Consider the following 16,588-nt stretch of genomic DNA (forward strand, 5'->3'; position numbering starts at 1 on the left):
AGCGAACGGCGATGGTTTTGCCTGGTTTTTTGGAGAATGATTTGCCAGATTCGCATGTCACGCGCACTGTTCGATCACCCAGCATCAGTTCTTGCACTACTCTAAATAAACATTGCCTGTCATCGTCATCGTATGGTAGTTGTCCCTGCCGCACATTCGGTGCCCCTCGCGTTTTACAGTTTTATTTCAAATATCATATCATATATAGCATGCGATGCACGAGAACTCTATGTACAGTATACCAGAATCCCATCTACTACACTATTCTATATTTACGAGAGACGTAGCGCACATCGTTTATTTTTTGCTCTCTTTCTCTTCTCGCCCTCCAAAGTTGACTGTTAGGAATTGCTTATCCTCCCTAATAAAGCCTCCGATAAACATGATGTACAGTCTACATAAACCCGTCACCTACAAGAGGTGAGCGAGCCACGCGCGCGCGCATATATAACTATATAAGAGCGCTGGGGTTGTCTAGCTAGTGTTCTTCCACAAATCACAAAAAAAAAAAAAAAATGGACGCTCCCACGGCGGCCCCGGGCTGCGGCTGCGGCAAGCACATTGTGCTGGTCCACGGCGCGTGCCTGGGCGGCTGGTCCTGGTTCAAGGTGGCCACCCCGCTCCGCGCGGCGGGGTACCGCGTGGACGCGCCGGACCTGGCGGCGTCGGGCGTGGACCCGCGGCCGCTGCGGGAGGTGCCCACGTTCCGGGACTACACCCAGCCGCTGCTGGACCTCCTCGCGTCGCTTCCCGACGGCCACCGCGTGGTGCTCGTCGGCCACAGCCTCGGCGGCGTGAACGTGGCCCTGGCCGCCGAGACGTTCCCGGACAAGGTCGCCGCCGTGGTGTTCCTCTGCGCCTTCATGCCCGACTGCGCGGCGCGGCCGTCGCACGTGATGGAAAAGGTGAGAGGCCAGCCGCGATCGGCCGGCTGCTCTCTTCTAGATTCGAGAATCGAGATGTTCCCTCCTCGTGGTGGTGTGTGTCATTTTCTTGGTTTTTGCCATCGAGAAGATCGATTCGATGTCTTTTTTTTGTAGAAATAGAGTAAAGCGACTGGTCCACTTGCTACGATCCACTTGCTAATCATTGTGTCTATCTCTCGCCTTTTGGATTCTGATGAAACGAATGAATGAAGTTCGTGGAGGGGAAGTGGCTGGACTTGATGGACACGGAGATGAAGCCCCAGGACGCCGAAGGCAAGCTCCCCACCTCCATGATGTTCGGGCCCCGGATCATACGAGAAAAGTTCTTCCAGCTCTGCTCGCCCGAGGTACGTAACCTATGCGCGCGTCTGGTTTGTTTATCTTTCGTGTGAGCTAGTCAAGTTGCATGTTTTTTCGCCGCTCTTGCGAATCAAGTTGAAAGGGAAACGATCACTGGATCAGTATAGCTAGTGTGCATCAAAGAGGACACGATGTCCATTCGCCATACCCGGTCGCGTGCGTCAGTGTCATCCTCGACTAAAAGGACGGTTATTTTGGCTATTTGCACGCGAGCACAGTGAATGGAGTTAATATCGCTGTGCATGCCAACGTGACGACGAACAGCACCGTACCTATCCGTTGTCGACAGCCATAGTTTTTAACCGGTGTTCGTTTGGCTGTGGCTTGTTGTAAACGATCGTAAATTTTCAACTGTAACAGTATTTTTCTCTCACGCAAATCAGCCAGCAGTACTTTTTCACAAACCAGCAACAATACGAACCAGCCAACCGAGCAGGCTGGAAGGACCATCTGAATGTAGCTATCTGTCAATACTCGCCACATCTATGGGCGGTGGGCCAAAATCTGTCAACAACTCAACACATTCTTGACAGTCAGGTGTTGCGGTGCCACATAAACAGAATCGGATAGAAAACATATAAAAAAGATACGTCAAATACAAAAAGGCCTATCGAATGAACACAAAATAACTGGTAAAAACAGATAAAAATATGTCAAGTAACAAACCATAGCTCTTCACCACTTTGTTAGTCCTGTCTTCAAGTCTTCCAGCATCTTCTCCAGGTGATGTATTATCCCTCCTTCCTCGCTAAGATCTTCCATTGTGTAAACAAATCAAAAGCCTTGTAGTAAGCATTCGCCCTGTTCGTTTGGGCTTGTTTGGCTGATAAGCCATGGCTGAAAGTACTGTTGGCTGATTTGTTGTGAGAGAAAAATACTGTTCGTTGGCTGAAAAAGTACGACTTATAAGTCAAACAAGCCCAAACGAACAGGGCGATTATGATTAGTTGATTTTGCCATTTTATTTGAGAACACCGGATTATTCCTGATTTTCCAAATTGTCCAACACACTCTGGCTAGCACGAAATTCTGCAGAGAAGTCGGGCTACAAGGCCAATTAAGGCTATCTCTGATCAGCACCAGGTGACCATAGCTACTGAGCATTTGAACAGTAATGATTAAGAGCCTGGGGCTGTTCCGCTTCAAGTTTTTCAACTTCGCTCCATATTTTTCAGCCAAATAGGTGTAGCTTTAAAACTCTACTTTAGAAAAAAAAAAAGAGTTAAGAGAGCACCTAAAAGCATGCTCCAGATTTTTTTTTTCTGGAGTTACTTCACGGTTGAATTTGCGGAGCAATTTTAAAGAGGCCCTAGCTGTCTCCTTCGGTCCTCCCTTCCACACGCAGCGTGCTGATGCGTGTCTCATAGCCTTGTTATCAGGTGCAAATCACTGCATCTTAAAAGCACACGCAGCGTGCTGATGTGTCGTCGTCTTATCTGCAGGACCTCACGCTCGCGGCATCTCTGCTGAGGGTGAGCTCGATGTTTGTGGAGGACCTGGTGCTCCAGCAACCCTACACGCAGGAAAGGTACGGGTCGGTGCGCAAGGTGTACATCGTGTGCACGGAGGACCACGCCATCGTGGACAAGTTCCAGCGCTGGATGGTGGAGAACAACCCGGTGGACGAGGTGAAGGAGATCGTGGCGGACCACGTCGTGATGCTCTCCAGGCCCGACGAGCTGGTGCGCTGCCTCACCGACGTCGCCGACAAGTACGCCTAGTTGACGACGCTATCAGCAGCTGTATGTTGCTTCTCGTCGGTTGAGCAGGCTCTGCATGCATGTCGTGGTGTTTTAATTTGTTGCATTCGGTTTAATTTTTCCCCCTGCTGTTTTCGAATCGGGATTGACCAGAAATCTCGACGCGTGGTGTGAAATCGTGTATAATGCTATTGATTGAGGCTTGCTAATAATCTGTATTCGCCAGGGGAAAAATGTGTATACTGAGGCTCTCGTTCTGGATATCTGTAACGATTAGGTTTATCTTTGTGGCGCTGTCTAGAGGTCCAGTACTACTCCAGTGTCCAAATTTATCTCCGTTGGAACTTGGCCGTGTGTCCCTGTCGACGATCTGCTCCTCTCCAATCTTTTAATTGGCTAATAACTGCTGATGAAGCGCATGTCCTGGACCATAGAATCACTCGACAAAGCTGTCCAGCTCTGCAAGCTGCTGCATGTACAGCCGTGCAGGTTGCTTTCTGATGTGCGATTAAAGTTGAAGGCAAGCGGGACAATTTGTCCGGACCAAAACACGCCCCCCACCCAACGGCGGCCATATATACTTTGTTAGATTAGATAGTTTCAACTTATATATGGCTCTTATGTATACCTATTGAAAGGCGAGCCACGTTGTTGGAGAGGTCATGATATGCGAAGTCCAAGAAGATTTTGTGAACTCCAAACTCTCAAAGCAAAATGATGAAAGTGGGGGACGGCGGACTAAGAGATTGGGGGGACAGTGGGAGAGACAAGGAAGACGAGTATTGTCTGCCGAGCCAGGCGGCCATCAAGAGAGAATGAAGAGCGAGTGATTGAGAAATGGGGGAGAAAGTCTGATAGTGGAAGAGACGAAGGAAGAAATTTACGGAGTATTGTCCTGCCGAACCAAGTGGCCACCAAGAGCACTTTGCTCGCCTACTTCTGCCTCGGATCTATGAAAACTGTGGGTCGATGAAGTTCACGTTTGCTCAATTGCCCGAAGCAACCAGAACCGGGTGGCCATCAAGATCACTCTGTGGGTCGATAAGGTTCACGTTTGCTCAATTGCCCAAAGCAATCAGAACCAGATTCATAAAAAATTGCAGGAGAACAAAGCCCTAGGCTATTATACAACTGCCTCTACTAGAATTCCTAAAAGAAAACTAGCTAAACAATCTTATACACATATACAGTAATAAAAACTAAAAAGACATTTCTGTTTTTTGAACTCTAAAAAGACCTTTTTAATATAAAATCTAGAACAAAGAAACTGAAAGGAACCTGGGTAAACAAATCTTATACACATACTATACAAATAATAGAAAGCTAAAAGACATTTCTAATCTAAATGATAAAACAAAGAAGCTGCATCGGGGCCTACCTAGCAAAGTAGGGACGTCCAGGCCCAAAATGGATGACATAAGAAAATTAGTCCAATTAAGTTCAACCCTATAGATACTATATGCAATAAAAGATTAATCTTATATGAAAGAAAACTGATTGTAGGTTGACTCGGGCTAAATAAGTGGCTTTTGTGCGTAGCTACGACGAGACTGAGAAAGGTGAAAGACGAACCATGCTGACGTGGCTCGTGCCGTATTGCGACACATCTGGGCTCGAGTTGAGCACCGTTAAGCCATTTAGACCATGGCATGAGTGGTGTGGGCGTGTGGCGTTAGCGAAGGATTTTGTCTCTCCAAACAACGGACCACGGATGGAAGCAGATGAGTGAGAACTATAGTGAAAGCGAGAACAATGAGAGAGAAACGGTGGACTGACGAAGAGAAACTTTCACTCTATATTATTATTATTAGTAGTAGTAGTAGTAGTATAGAAAACATATTCGTCCGTTGCAACCAAACAAAGAAAAGCTCAAAACATTTACGAAAATATGTCAACTTTAAATAAATCTCAAAAAGCTTGTCCAATGATGGTATCCGCCCTGGCGGAGGCATTTCTATTTCAAGACCTCATAGTCCATCCCGTTGACCTCCGACGATGCAAACTCGCCATCGGCCGATCGGTGTTTTAGGACATGGCAATTTTGCCTGGATGAGGTATCTCCTATGTCATCAATTTTCAACACTGGTGACTGGATTGGCAAGCCTTGGCGGATGTTGGGCTCCATATCCCCTTGCTTCGTCTTCGTTCAGCCATATAACCATCGACGTAAGCCAAAATGTTACTTGCAGAAAAACCGGAAGGCGGATCCCGTCTCCGGGAGAAGTGGAATCCTGAAATGTCACCATAATGGTTCGCTCGAGGTCACCTTCCAGAGAGCTTGGAGAGGCTAGCGCAAAGGCACCTTTGGCCATCTAATACACAGGGTTTCGGGATGGCTTGGAATGAAGCCTGAAGTATATCAAGTCCATGAAGGGGACGTTACACGAGGAGCGCGGTGGCTGCCAAATGACCAACGGCTCAAGAAGTCAGATCCAATTTGGATTCTTGTACAAACTAAGATTGAAAAGACTAAAATAGAGCTACGACACTAAGGAATTTGCTTAAGATCTAGTTAAAGGGAAATATTATTATAGTCCGCCAAATGTAATTTGAATACTATAAAGGCCTGTTTGGATTCTCTTATCTAAAGTTTAGCTCGCTAAAATTAAGGGCTAAAACTTTAGACCATTTTAACCCACCTGTATGGTCTAAAGTTTTTGTGAGGTTGTTTAAACTTTAGACAACACTTTGAGCCTCCTACTTGAAGCCTCACGAGGTCATAAAGTCTAGAGGCTAAATTTTAGAGCATGGGATCAAAACAAGACTTATATAGTGCTCTCATACATAGACATAGTGATCCAACAACTTCAAAGTTCAAACTTCACTGTTTACTTGCATTTCGCACTACTTGGCACGCGCACTGTCCGAGACCTTGGTCGAGCACAACACTACAAACAGCGACCGACCCAGGTCTTGCCGATCCGAGCGTTGGCTGAGGCACTTCACTCCTGAGTCCTGACCTCTCCGAGTCCGAGCACACACCGCAGCGCCCGTGGGTCCGCGACGCAAAACTTCTCTTCGTCCTCCAGGTGCTCTCGTGTGCAGAGTCCGTGGAAGGCCGTGGGAAGCGTCCGCGAGGATTTAGCTCACGCGCTAGGCCGCTAGCGCTACCAAGAACGCATTTTGCGCTGTGGCCTCCCGTTGCCGTTGGGCTGTACATGTGAGTACGTGAATCGGCGGCAAAGGCAGCAGAGGGACAAAGAGTGGTGCGGCCCGTTTGGTTCTGTCGCCGAAAGCGGCGGCCTTCTCTGGCTTCCAGTTTCGCAATCGCAATCGTGTGGCCAGAACACGGTCATGTTCGATTGTAATCCATCACCAGAGTTCGTTTCACAGCTCGCTCTTGGCCTGCGTGAACTGGTGTGACCGGATCATGTACACCCTGGTGTGAACACGACGTGATCTTGACCATGTAATTCCTGGTTGACGCTACGGATGGATTCCTTCCGTGCATCTTCCGAAGACGGTTACGGTTAGTTGGGATTGGTACCTTCCTTGCCGCCAAAAAACCAAGATGCATCCATCCATAAACACAAAGGGGGAGACAAAATCAAGTTCGATAAAACGTGATGGAAGTGAAGCTAACATGCACGGATTAGGCTTCTCGTAAACAACTTCTTTTATTTTCTGTGGAAATATACTAGTTTCTACTGCTTTTCCCCCCCTTTTCTCAAACTTCTTTGCCTCTGGCTGCTCTGCGTTTCCAGCCCCTAGCTTGTTCAGAAAAATCAAAACCCTTGTGTGGCGCCACGCACCGACGCACGCCGCGCCACCACATGCGATCTGGGCGTTCGACCTACGCCAACGCAAAAGGGCAAAGCTCGTTCTTTCGATTATACAAACGGATTACCCCATACTGCAGCAACGCGCAACACCGCGGCCGCGCGCCTACAAATACCCGCGCGAGCGAGGTGACCACCTGCCCGGAGCACGAGATCACCACCAGGCATCAGCACCGACCACCGAGCCACCGACAGAAGCCGGCCGGCAGACAATGGACGGCCAGGGCAACGGCGAGGCCGGTGGGAGCCAGTACGACATCGTGGCGCGGGCCTTCGTGGATCACTACTACCGCACGTTCGACTTCGACCGCGCCGCGCTGGCCGCGCTCTACGGCCAAACCTCCATGCTCTCCTTCGAGGGCCACGCCGTCGCAGGCGCCGAGGAGATCGGCCAGAAGCTGGCGCAGCTGCCCTTCGAGCAATGCCGGCACACCGTCAGCACAGTCGACTGCCAGCCCTCGCCGTCCTTCCCCGGCAGCATCCTGGTGTTCGTCAGCGGCAACCTCCAGCTCGCCGGCGAGGAGCACCAGCTGAGGTTCAGCCAGGTAGGTGTATATATGCATGCCATCTCGGCAGTACGTCTTTTCCTCTCAAACTGTTTCCGATCGAGTTGGAGGCTTGAATTCTGATGCTGTGATTCAATGTTGGAGTGCAGATGTTTCAGCTGGTACCCAACGAGCAGGGGAGCTTCTTCGTGCAGAATGACATATTCCGGCTCAACTACGGCTGACGCAATGGCCGGTAGCGTGTGGGTGCCGAAAGGAAGTCGGTGCTGGGCTGATGCTTTGATGCCACACATGGACGCCTGGCGCGTGTTCCTCTGTTTTCTCCTTTCGTTTTCGGTCCTCTCTTCGTGTAGGATGCAGCACAGCATCCCAGACTCCCAGTGTTTCCTTTCAGAAAATGTAGCATCCTAAATAAAGTTTCCTTTCAGAAATGGTTTCCATTTGAGAATGGCTTAATATTTATACGAAAGTGTTGTTACAATCCTCCCATCTTGGAGTACAGTTTGGGTGGGCTGCCTCGCCTCTGTGTGCGCTCCGAGTTTAGTTTGGAATTTAGTTTTTTTATTGTTTAATAAAATTGCTCTGTTTCAAATATTAGCAAGAATACGCTTCCATCACTCACTGAAGGGCGCCCGAAATTAATCGCCCTCTAGAAATGTTATGTGTACAAACAACCCTTTAATGATATTATCAATATATACATCTACTCTATATTTTTATAAACCTTACAAAAGCAAACTCACAAATTATCAATCTCCTCATGTAAGCTATGCACATTATCCCTCACTAAGTGCAAAAATTGTCCACACTATCATCTAAGTACAAAGTTATCCATATCACACCCCCCATTAGGATAAGTACAAGTACATTGCTACACGTTAGCGGTTTTTAAATCATCTCATGCATATTCCAAGGAAGTGAGTGTGCATGCGTGTATTAGAGCTGCTACTTCTGTACTGTGTTTCAAAAAAGTCGCAAATCATTTTTGATGCAATTAAATAATGTAAAGGTTTAACACGCTACATTATTCAAATTCAGAAATGGGCAAAAGTCATTTTTAGAGGTGCCTCAAAAGCCTCTACCTTAAGGTATCCATCAATGGGGATTTTTGGAGTTAGTAATTTTGACTCACCTCTGTAAATCAACTTAAAATAAAAAGATCCAGCCCTGCTAGGATCCAAATTCAATGGATCTGGACTCCACAACAGATTGGGCCTCTTTCTGGTCAGATCTGTCACCCACATAGATGATGCGTTCGTCCACCGCATCGGTTACCTGAGGGGCCTGCTGTGGACAGGCACACAACAGAGGAACGACATGATGTGTTCGTCCATGGCCATGGCGACACGGCCCTCCATGGAGAGACGCTTGATTGAGGGCCACGTCGCCATGGCTTGCGACCGGGATTTACCTCTTGCGTGGACGTTGTGGTAAGATGGAACGATAGAGAAAAGGTAGATCGTGGCCTACCTCGTGCCCTGGCCATCATGGTTAGAGTAGGGAACGACGGGGAGCCGTTGGATCCCAACCCATGTCATATCGTGCCACCATGGTCATTCGAGGAGGTTGTGCACCCCGACCTATGCCACCCGATGACCATTATGGTAAGAAAGCAACAGGGAGCGCGACACCTTGACGGCTTTAGAGCACCCGCAACAATAAATCAGTTACTAGCTTTAAGTCAACCTCTCCAATAGTGTTAGTTTTTAGCAATGGTTCATAGTATGATTAGACCCACATGACACTCTCACATGTTTTTAGAATATGTGTATGAGCCTAACTCTTGATAAGAACTAGCTTTTCTCTCTCTTCTATTAAAGTATAAAAAAAATACTTAGTGCTAGCTTATGAACCACCCATTGTGGGTGCCTACTGCCCTTACATCTACAATTCTTGACTGCAGACTGCAGCACGGTTCTCGACAGTCGACCCAAAAAAAAAAAGTCATGACAATTCTTGGTTGCGCTTGTACACAGGTGAACAAATCACGTAGGGAAGTACTAGTGACATGTCCTTGTGTAACGAACAACTATTTCACCAACACCCCTCTATTCAAATTCCAAAGACCATGTGCTATCGGTTGAAAACCATGTGCCCGATCATAAGTCTTACAGCCAGGTAGCCGTGATAGTCGCTGGTTATTTTGCTATACATACAGTACTTTATTGGAAATTTGAAAACACTGTGTAGTTCGAGTAATTATGAACCTTATTATCCAGTCATCCTCCCCTCCTTGTCGTCTACCTATAGAACCCCAGCTGCGGTGTGTCATCACTAGCCCAGTACACTAGTCACCATGCTTAGTAGTAGCAATGAGCCTCTCCTCTCCTCGCCCTACCAAGGAAACGCTTCTCCATGCAGGCCCGTCTTGCTGATCACGCTGTCATCGGCCGCTCTGCTTTGCGCCGGAGCAGCGTTCCTCCTCCTCCTCAACCTCTCCGCTCCGGACCTCTGTGCCAGCTCCCCGGACCCAACCTCATGCCACGACATCGTGGCCGACGCCGTGCTAGCGTCTCCCCGAGCGCACCATCCTACCCGCCCTGCGCAGGTCCTCCGCGCGATCGTTGCCAGGTCTCTCGTGCAGCATGACGCGGCCGCTGCCGCGGTGTCCGGCATGCTCCGGCGCGCCGGTAGCGATAGCGACCCGAGGCAGCGCGCGGCGCTCGCGGACTGCGTCCAGCTCATGGATCTAGCGCGGGACCGCCTCGCCGACGCCTCGCCGGCCGTGGCCGCGGCCCCAGCGGACGACGTGCGGACGTGGCTCAGCGCCGCGCTCACCTACTATGCGACGTGCACGGACGGCGTCGTCGTCGACGGGCCGCTGCGCGACGCCGTGGGGGCGCGGCTGGAGCCGCTCAAGTCCCTCGCGAGCGCGTCGCTCGCCGTGCTCAGCACCGTCGACGACTCGGGCTCCCCGAATGCCGCGCTCTCCGAGGTCGCCGACACGTACACGTTCCCCTCGTGGGTGCCGGCGCGAGACCGCGCTCTCCTTGAAGCGGGCGCGGGTGCGGGCGCCGCCATCAAGGCCGACGTCGTGGTGGCCCAGGACGGGAGCGGCAAGTTCAGGACGTTGAAAGAGGCGGTGGACGCGGCGCCCGACGGCGGCAAGAGCAGGTACGTGATCTACGTGAAGAAAGGGGTGTACAAGGAGAACGTCGAGGTGGGGAAGCAGAAGCGCGAGCTGATGATCGTGGGCGACGGCATGGACGCGACGGTGATCACCGGGAGCCGCAACGTGGTCGACGGCGCCACGACTTTCAACTCCGCCACCCTAGGTGATGCACCCCGGCACTGTCCTGTTCCTGCCTCTCCTTTACGTTTCCAATATTCGCACTCATTTCCATCTATGGATACGATATTGCATATGCCAGCTCTTTACGCTGCCAACATTCGTCTTTGATCAGATTTTGCTTTTACTTTTGGAAGCTTAATTAGCCTTGCAATGCCTCCATGGTCCATGCCTTACATTGCAGACTGCACACGTTCATGCATCTATCTCTAGCTTAGTGGTAGCAAAGATGGGCATAAAGATAGCACGGAATACAGCGATTGCATTCGGAGTGCACTCCACTTCAGATTCCCTGTTACTGTACTAGCAGCTGTTGACGAAGATACAACCTACAGCTGACAACCAGTATAGTACTAGCAGTAAAGATTTCCAAACGGCCCGGTTGAAACGGGCTGGCACGAGCCCGGTGCGAAAAAGCCCGGCCCTAGCCTGCCCCAGCCGTGCCCGGTGCCTGGCCCGTGCCTGGGCCGAGGAGTCGGCCCGTAGTGCCGGCCTGGGCACGGCCCGTTCCAACGGGCGGCACGGCTCTGGGGCGCCGGCGGGGCTGCGGTATGCCGGTATATAAGCCACCCGCCGCGGCCGCCCCCCCCCCCCCCACCATCCAAACCCTAGCTCATTTCGCCTGCTCTCGTCTCCCTCGCGCCGCTCTCGTCTCGCTCGTCGCTCTCGTCCGCTGTCGTCTCGCTCCTCGCTCTCGCCCGTTTGCCTGATCATCGCCTCGTTCCCCTGCTCCGCCGTGTCCATGGCGTTCCTCGGCGGGTAAGGGGTCAGATCCGGTGGGTTCCGTCCTCAATCTCCCTGCTTTCCCTCTCTGTCCTCAATCTCCCTCTTCTCTCTCAGATCTGGTGGTTCCCGCCTTCAATCTCCATCTGTTCCCTTGTTCTTCATCCCTAAAAGTCGATTGAGACTCGTTCTTAGCATCCTCGATGCGTCTCCGTCTTCTGTCCGTCGTTCTCATCGCCGGCCGCCGCCACCTCCGGGGCTCCGATCTCCGTTGAGGTACCAGGGGTGTGCATCCGGTCCATCTCATCGTCGTTTTCAGCGCTCCAGCTCTAGAGGTAAGGGTAATCCCCTACCCTAACCCTAATCCCCTACCCTAACCATCTTTTTCTGTTGTTGATTGATGCAGCCGTCGAGGAACCGGAGACGGCAAAGATGGCCCCAGGCGTAGGCGATGCCGATGAAGGGGAGTTTGATCACTCCCAGAACGACGAGCTGCGGATGTGCGGGTTAGCCGGGGATGATGAGGAGGACGATGTCCGCGAGGACTGCGCCGAGCTATTTTGGCGGTCTGCTGCTGATCCCCTTCCCTGTGACCAAGATGAGGTCCCGGTCCGGGGAAGGGGCCGATCCCAATGCCGACGGTGGCGACAGTGAGGTGGCAGGCTCCAATCTGCCTTCTACCTCTACAGTATGGGATGATTTTGAGAAGCACTTCAAGAAGGTGCCAGGTAAGGCGAGACCCGTCAGGTATGCTGCCACTTGCAAACATTGCAAGAAACAATACTCTGCTTATTCTGCTAATGGCACTGGACATCTTACTCGACATCTTAAGGTTTGTGTTAAGCGTCGTGAGAAATGTCGCATGTCTCAAACTCAAATTGGTTTTAATCCTGATGGTTCTGTTCGTCGCTGAGAGTACAATGTTGATGTAGCTCGTGTTGAGCTTGTTCGTATGCTTGCAATTTTTTGAACCGTTTTATGACTCTACTGTTGCTTTATCTGGTGTGTACTATCCTACTTCTCCACTTATGATTCATCATATTGTTAAGATTGTTGTTCACCTGCATAAATATCAACATGATGAACATCTGAGATCTGTTGTGCAGTCTATGATTGACAAATATAATAAGTACTGGAAGAACATACCTGATCTTCATTCCATTGCATTCATACTGGGTCCAAGAGCTAAGATTAAGGGCTTTACCAAAGTGCTTAGAAAGTTGAATTCTCTTTTTAATGTTGATTACACTAACAAGTTGCTGGACATCAGAGCTCTTCTTTTTAGAATGTACAACATGTATGATGCAATGTATGGTTCTGTTAGGCTCAAAAGAGTTGTTCCTGCATCCCTTTCTAGTAAAAAAAGAATAGCTTGGGCTGACATTTATGATGACGATGAGCTTGACATTAGAGCTGGCTGTTCTTCCCTCCCTCCTAATCTTGATCAGTCTAAGGGTGTTTCTGCCACTTCTTTGCTACAGGCAGCTTCTGCTTCTAACTCTAGTGAGCTTGCATCCTACTTGGACTCTGACACAGTCAGCCAGTTAGATGATGATTTTGACCTCATGCAATGGTGGCATGAGCACAAGCTTACTTATCATGTGCTTTCTATTTTTGCAAAAGATATTTTTACTGTACTTGTGTCAACTATTTCTTCAGAATCTACCTTTAGCACTACTGGCAGGATTATCAAGGAGCATCGTCGGAGGCTGAACCCTGAGACTGTGGAGGCACTAACCTGCATCAAAGACTGGGAGAATGCTGAATCAAGACTACAGCACATGGTGGAGGATAAGGAGCTGGAAAAGGCCTTTGAAGCACTTTATATTGATGTTGATTAAGTTCCCCATTTATGTAATGGTTCTGTAATAGCTATTAAGACTTGGACATGCTGGAGGCTAGATGTAATGAACTTATGAACAATCTTAGGAGCTGGCTGTACTCTTTTTCTGTTTAGGGTTTCTTATAAGGGTGAGTTTTACCTAAACAGATTTTTAATGAGGCAGCTATTACACAGCTCCTACTTTAATTAAGGGGTGTTTGGTTCCATGGACTAAATTTTAGTCCATGTTATATCGGACGTTCGGATGCTATTTAGGAGAACTAAATATGAGTTAATTATAAAACTAATTACATAGATGAAGACTAATTTACGAGACGAATTTATTAAGCCTAATTAATCCGCCATTAGCACATATTTACTGTAGCACCACATTGTCAAATCATGGACTAATTAGGCTTAAAAAATTCGTCTCGTAAATTAGCCACAATCTGTGCAATTAGTTATTTTTTTCGTCTATATTTAATACTTCATGCATGTGTTCAAACATCCGATGGGACATGGACTAAAATTTTTCTGTAGGAACCAAACACCCCCTTATTTTAGTTTTAAAACCTGCTTGTGTTCTTTGCTCTTTGTTGTTTTTTTGCTGACATTGTCTGATGTTTTTGATGAGGTAGAAGTTATCTCTGTAAATTTATGATTCGAATGAATGTTTTTATAATTTCAGTGCCAGGGCCGGCACGGGGCACGCTGGGCTGCCGTGCCGGCACGACACACTAGACACGGTCCACCAAGTTTAGTGGCGTGCCTAGGCCTAAACTCCAGCACGGTGGCACGACACGCCTCATCAATCATGCCTGCCGTGCCGTGCCCAGACAGGCTAGGGCCGTGTAGTGCCGTGCCGGCACGTTTGGAAATTTTTAACTAGCAGCCAGTCCAGATCCGGAGCTGGCCGGAAACAACCGGGGACGAAACCGTGAAAAAAAAACTTTGACGCTGACTTTTTGACTGTGATGCATGCAGCCGTGGCGGGAGACGGGATCATCCTGCAGGACCTGCGGGCGGAGAACACGGCGGGGCCAGCGAAGCACCAGGCGGTGGCGCTGCGCGTGAGCGCCGACCGCGCCGTCGCCTACCGCTGCCGCGTCGACGGGTACCAGGACACCCTGTACGCGCACGCGCTCCGCCACCTGCACCGCGAGTGCTTCGTGTCCGGCACCGTCGACTTCGTCTTCGGCAACGCGGCCGCCGTGCTCCAGGGCTGCGCGCCTGCCCCTGCGGGACCAGCAGAACGCGGTCACCGCGCAGGGCCGGGAGGACCCCAACCAGGACACGGGCACGTCCCTCCACAGGTGCCGCGTCGTGCCGGCGCCCGACCTGGCGCCCGTGGCCGGGACGGACTTCCCGACGTTCCTGGGACGGCCGTGGAAGGCCTACTCGCGGACGATCGTCTTGCAGTCGTACCTGGACGCGCACGAGTGGCTCGAGTGGGACGGGGACTTCGCGCTCAAGACGCTCTTCTACGGGGAGTACCACGTCATCAAGACGGGACGGGGACTTCGCGCTCAAGACGCTCTTCTACGGGGACTTCGCGCTCAGAACGAGGGGCCCGGTGCCGGCACCGCCGGCCGGGTCAAGTGGCCTGGGTACCACGTCATCACGGACAGGAGCGTGGCCGTGCAGTTCACCGTCGGCCAGTTCATCCAGGGTGGCAACTGGCTCAACGGCACCGGCGTGCCATACATCGAGGGTCTCTGAGGGCTCGTTTAGATTGCAAATTTTTGCAATCTGGACACTGTAGCACGTTTCGTTTGTATTTGACAAACTTTGTTTGATCATAGACTAACTAGGCTCAAAAGATTCATTTCGTGATTTATAACTAAACTGTGCAATTAGTTACTTTTTTTTACCTACATTTAATGCTCCATGCATATGTCTAAAAATTGATGTGATGAAAAGAGAGTGAAAAAACTTACTTTGAGGTCATCTAAACCAGGCCTGATTCATCAATCCTTAACGCGATTGTAGAATTCAGTAACAGGACCGGTTCTGTCAGTGTCAGTACCTGGCATATTTGCGCTGAGTAATAATGACTAGTGACTGTTTTAGCAAACTTTGTTGAGCTGCAATTTACTACTCCCTCCCTCCCAGAAAGTATGTATAATTTTAGAAGTGTTAGGTCCACCAATCTAAGGAGCCATTTGGTAGAGTTCTGGCTCTAACTAAAACAGCTTTAGAGTTTGTTCTGGTATAGCCCAGCTTTACTAGTAAAGTTATTTTTTGATAAATAACTTCATGAGCAACTTTCTAGGTGAAACTGAGCTGTTTTAGAAAAATTATTTAACAAAACTGCTTCACCAACAGCTTCATGCATGGGTGGAAGAGAGAAATGAGGGAGAGAACTAGGATAAGCTATTTTTTCAGCTTCATCCTAACTCATGTCTTTGTGAGAGGGGGAAAACAGTTTTATGGGTGAAGCTATTTTAGAAATAAGTGTTTGACAAATAAAACAGCTCTTGTGAGCTGTGCTAAACAGACTCTTAGTTATGGTTTTACCTGTGGAGCAGATTTATTTGAGATCTAAAGTAGTTTGTTTAGACTATTTAGCAAAAACAACTTCTCCGACCAAAGGACGAAATATCCGTAATATCTTTTTTTTCCTTTCTTTTTTTTCTTTTTTTTTTCTTTCCTATTTCTTTCCTGTTCTCTCTCTTATCTAATCTTCTTGCCTCCGCGTCCTTATCCAAAAGAACGGTGGCGTATCTATTCGACCCTCCGTTCTTCTTGCCTCTGCGTCCCGCACACGACTCCGCATCGTACGCCACCGGCCGCTGCCGCTCCCCGCGCTCAGCGCCCCCGCAAGAGCGCGCCCGTGCCCGCCCCACCTCCACTGCAGCGCGCGCGCGCTTGGCTCTGTCTCCGGCGAGGCGGCGCTGGGCACCGTCGACCTCCGGCGAGCCGGTGCCTGCACGGCCCAGCCCTCTGGCCTCCGGCGACTGCCCGGAGCCCCAGCCTCGGTACTCCGTCCAGCCTCTATTCACCCCGGCGACCCGGAGCTGCCACGCCTCGCCCACGCGCGAGGGTATTTCAGGGCTGGCCCAGGACGAGGGAGCTGCGAGAAGCTCGTTTTTTCGGCTTCGACCGTCGCCAACGCCTTCTCTCAGCGGATTTTCCGCGGCTCCGTCGAAGGAGCTGTTTCCTTTTTACTAGGAAAGTGCTCCGAACTGCTCCCGGAGTTGGTGCAGAATCCGTACCAAACGGGCCTAAAGCTTTGACCTGATTTATGTAACTAAAAATATATTAATATTTATCATATTAAATGAGTTTTCATTGGATTTGTTGTGAAGTATATTTACATGTTGATACGATGATATCATTTCCTATAAGTTTAGTTAAATAAGCTTAAAATAGTTAAACATTAATCGGATCTAGATTTTTTTTTGATAGAGGTAGTACTACTAAACTAGTAGTATGAAATATTACCAGGACACTCATCCAAAAAGTATATTACCAGGCCGGATC

General features: G+C 49.7%; 1 protein-coding gene and 2 pseudogenes across 1 annotated transcript; all 3 read left to right on the forward strand.

Moving 5' to 3' along the window:
- The first annotated feature begins 465 nt into the window (after positions 1–465).
- LOC136453374 (salicylic acid-binding protein 2-like) lies at positions 466–3,272 on the forward strand. The gene is made up of 3 exons (XM_066453943.1): positions 466–905; positions 1,139–1,273; positions 2,729–3,272. Exons 1-3 carry the CDS (start codon positions 516–518, stop codon positions 3,005–3,007), a joined length of 804 nt encoding a protein of 267 aa, XP_066310040.1. The 5' UTR covers positions 466–515; the 3' UTR covers positions 3,008–3,272.
- Positions 3,273–6,759: 3,487 nt separating this feature from the next.
- LOC136453375 (nuclear transport factor 2B-like) lies at positions 6,760–7,664 on the forward strand (annotated as a pseudogene).
- A 1,903-nt stretch (positions 7,665–9,567) lies between these two features.
- LOC136455264 (pectinesterase-like) lies at positions 9,568–14,824 on the forward strand (annotated as a pseudogene).
- Positions 14,825–16,588: the final 1,764 nt, after the last annotated feature.

Source organism: Miscanthus floridulus, chromosome 5, assembly GCF_019320115.1.
Source record: "Miscanthus floridulus cultivar M001 chromosome 5, ASM1932011v1, whole genome shotgun sequence".
In the NCBI taxonomy this organism is placed as follows: domain Eukaryota; kingdom Viridiplantae; phylum Streptophyta; class Magnoliopsida; order Poales; family Poaceae; genus Miscanthus; species Miscanthus floridulus.

Excerpts from the sequence above, each read along its gene's own strand:
- LOC136453374 (XM_066453943.1), top strand. The coding sequence starts at position 516 with ATGGACGCTCCCACGGCGGCCCCGGGCTGCGGCTGCGGCAAGCACATT. Across the intron at positions 906-1,138 it reads CGTCGCACGTGATGGAAAAG|TTCGTGGAGGGGAAGTGGCT; the intron begins GTGAGAGGCCAG and ends GAATGAATGAAG. Across the intron at positions 1,274-2,728 it reads TCCAGCTCTGCTCGCCCGAG|GACCTCACGCTCGCGGCATC; the intron begins GTACGTAACCTA and ends TCTTATCTGCAG.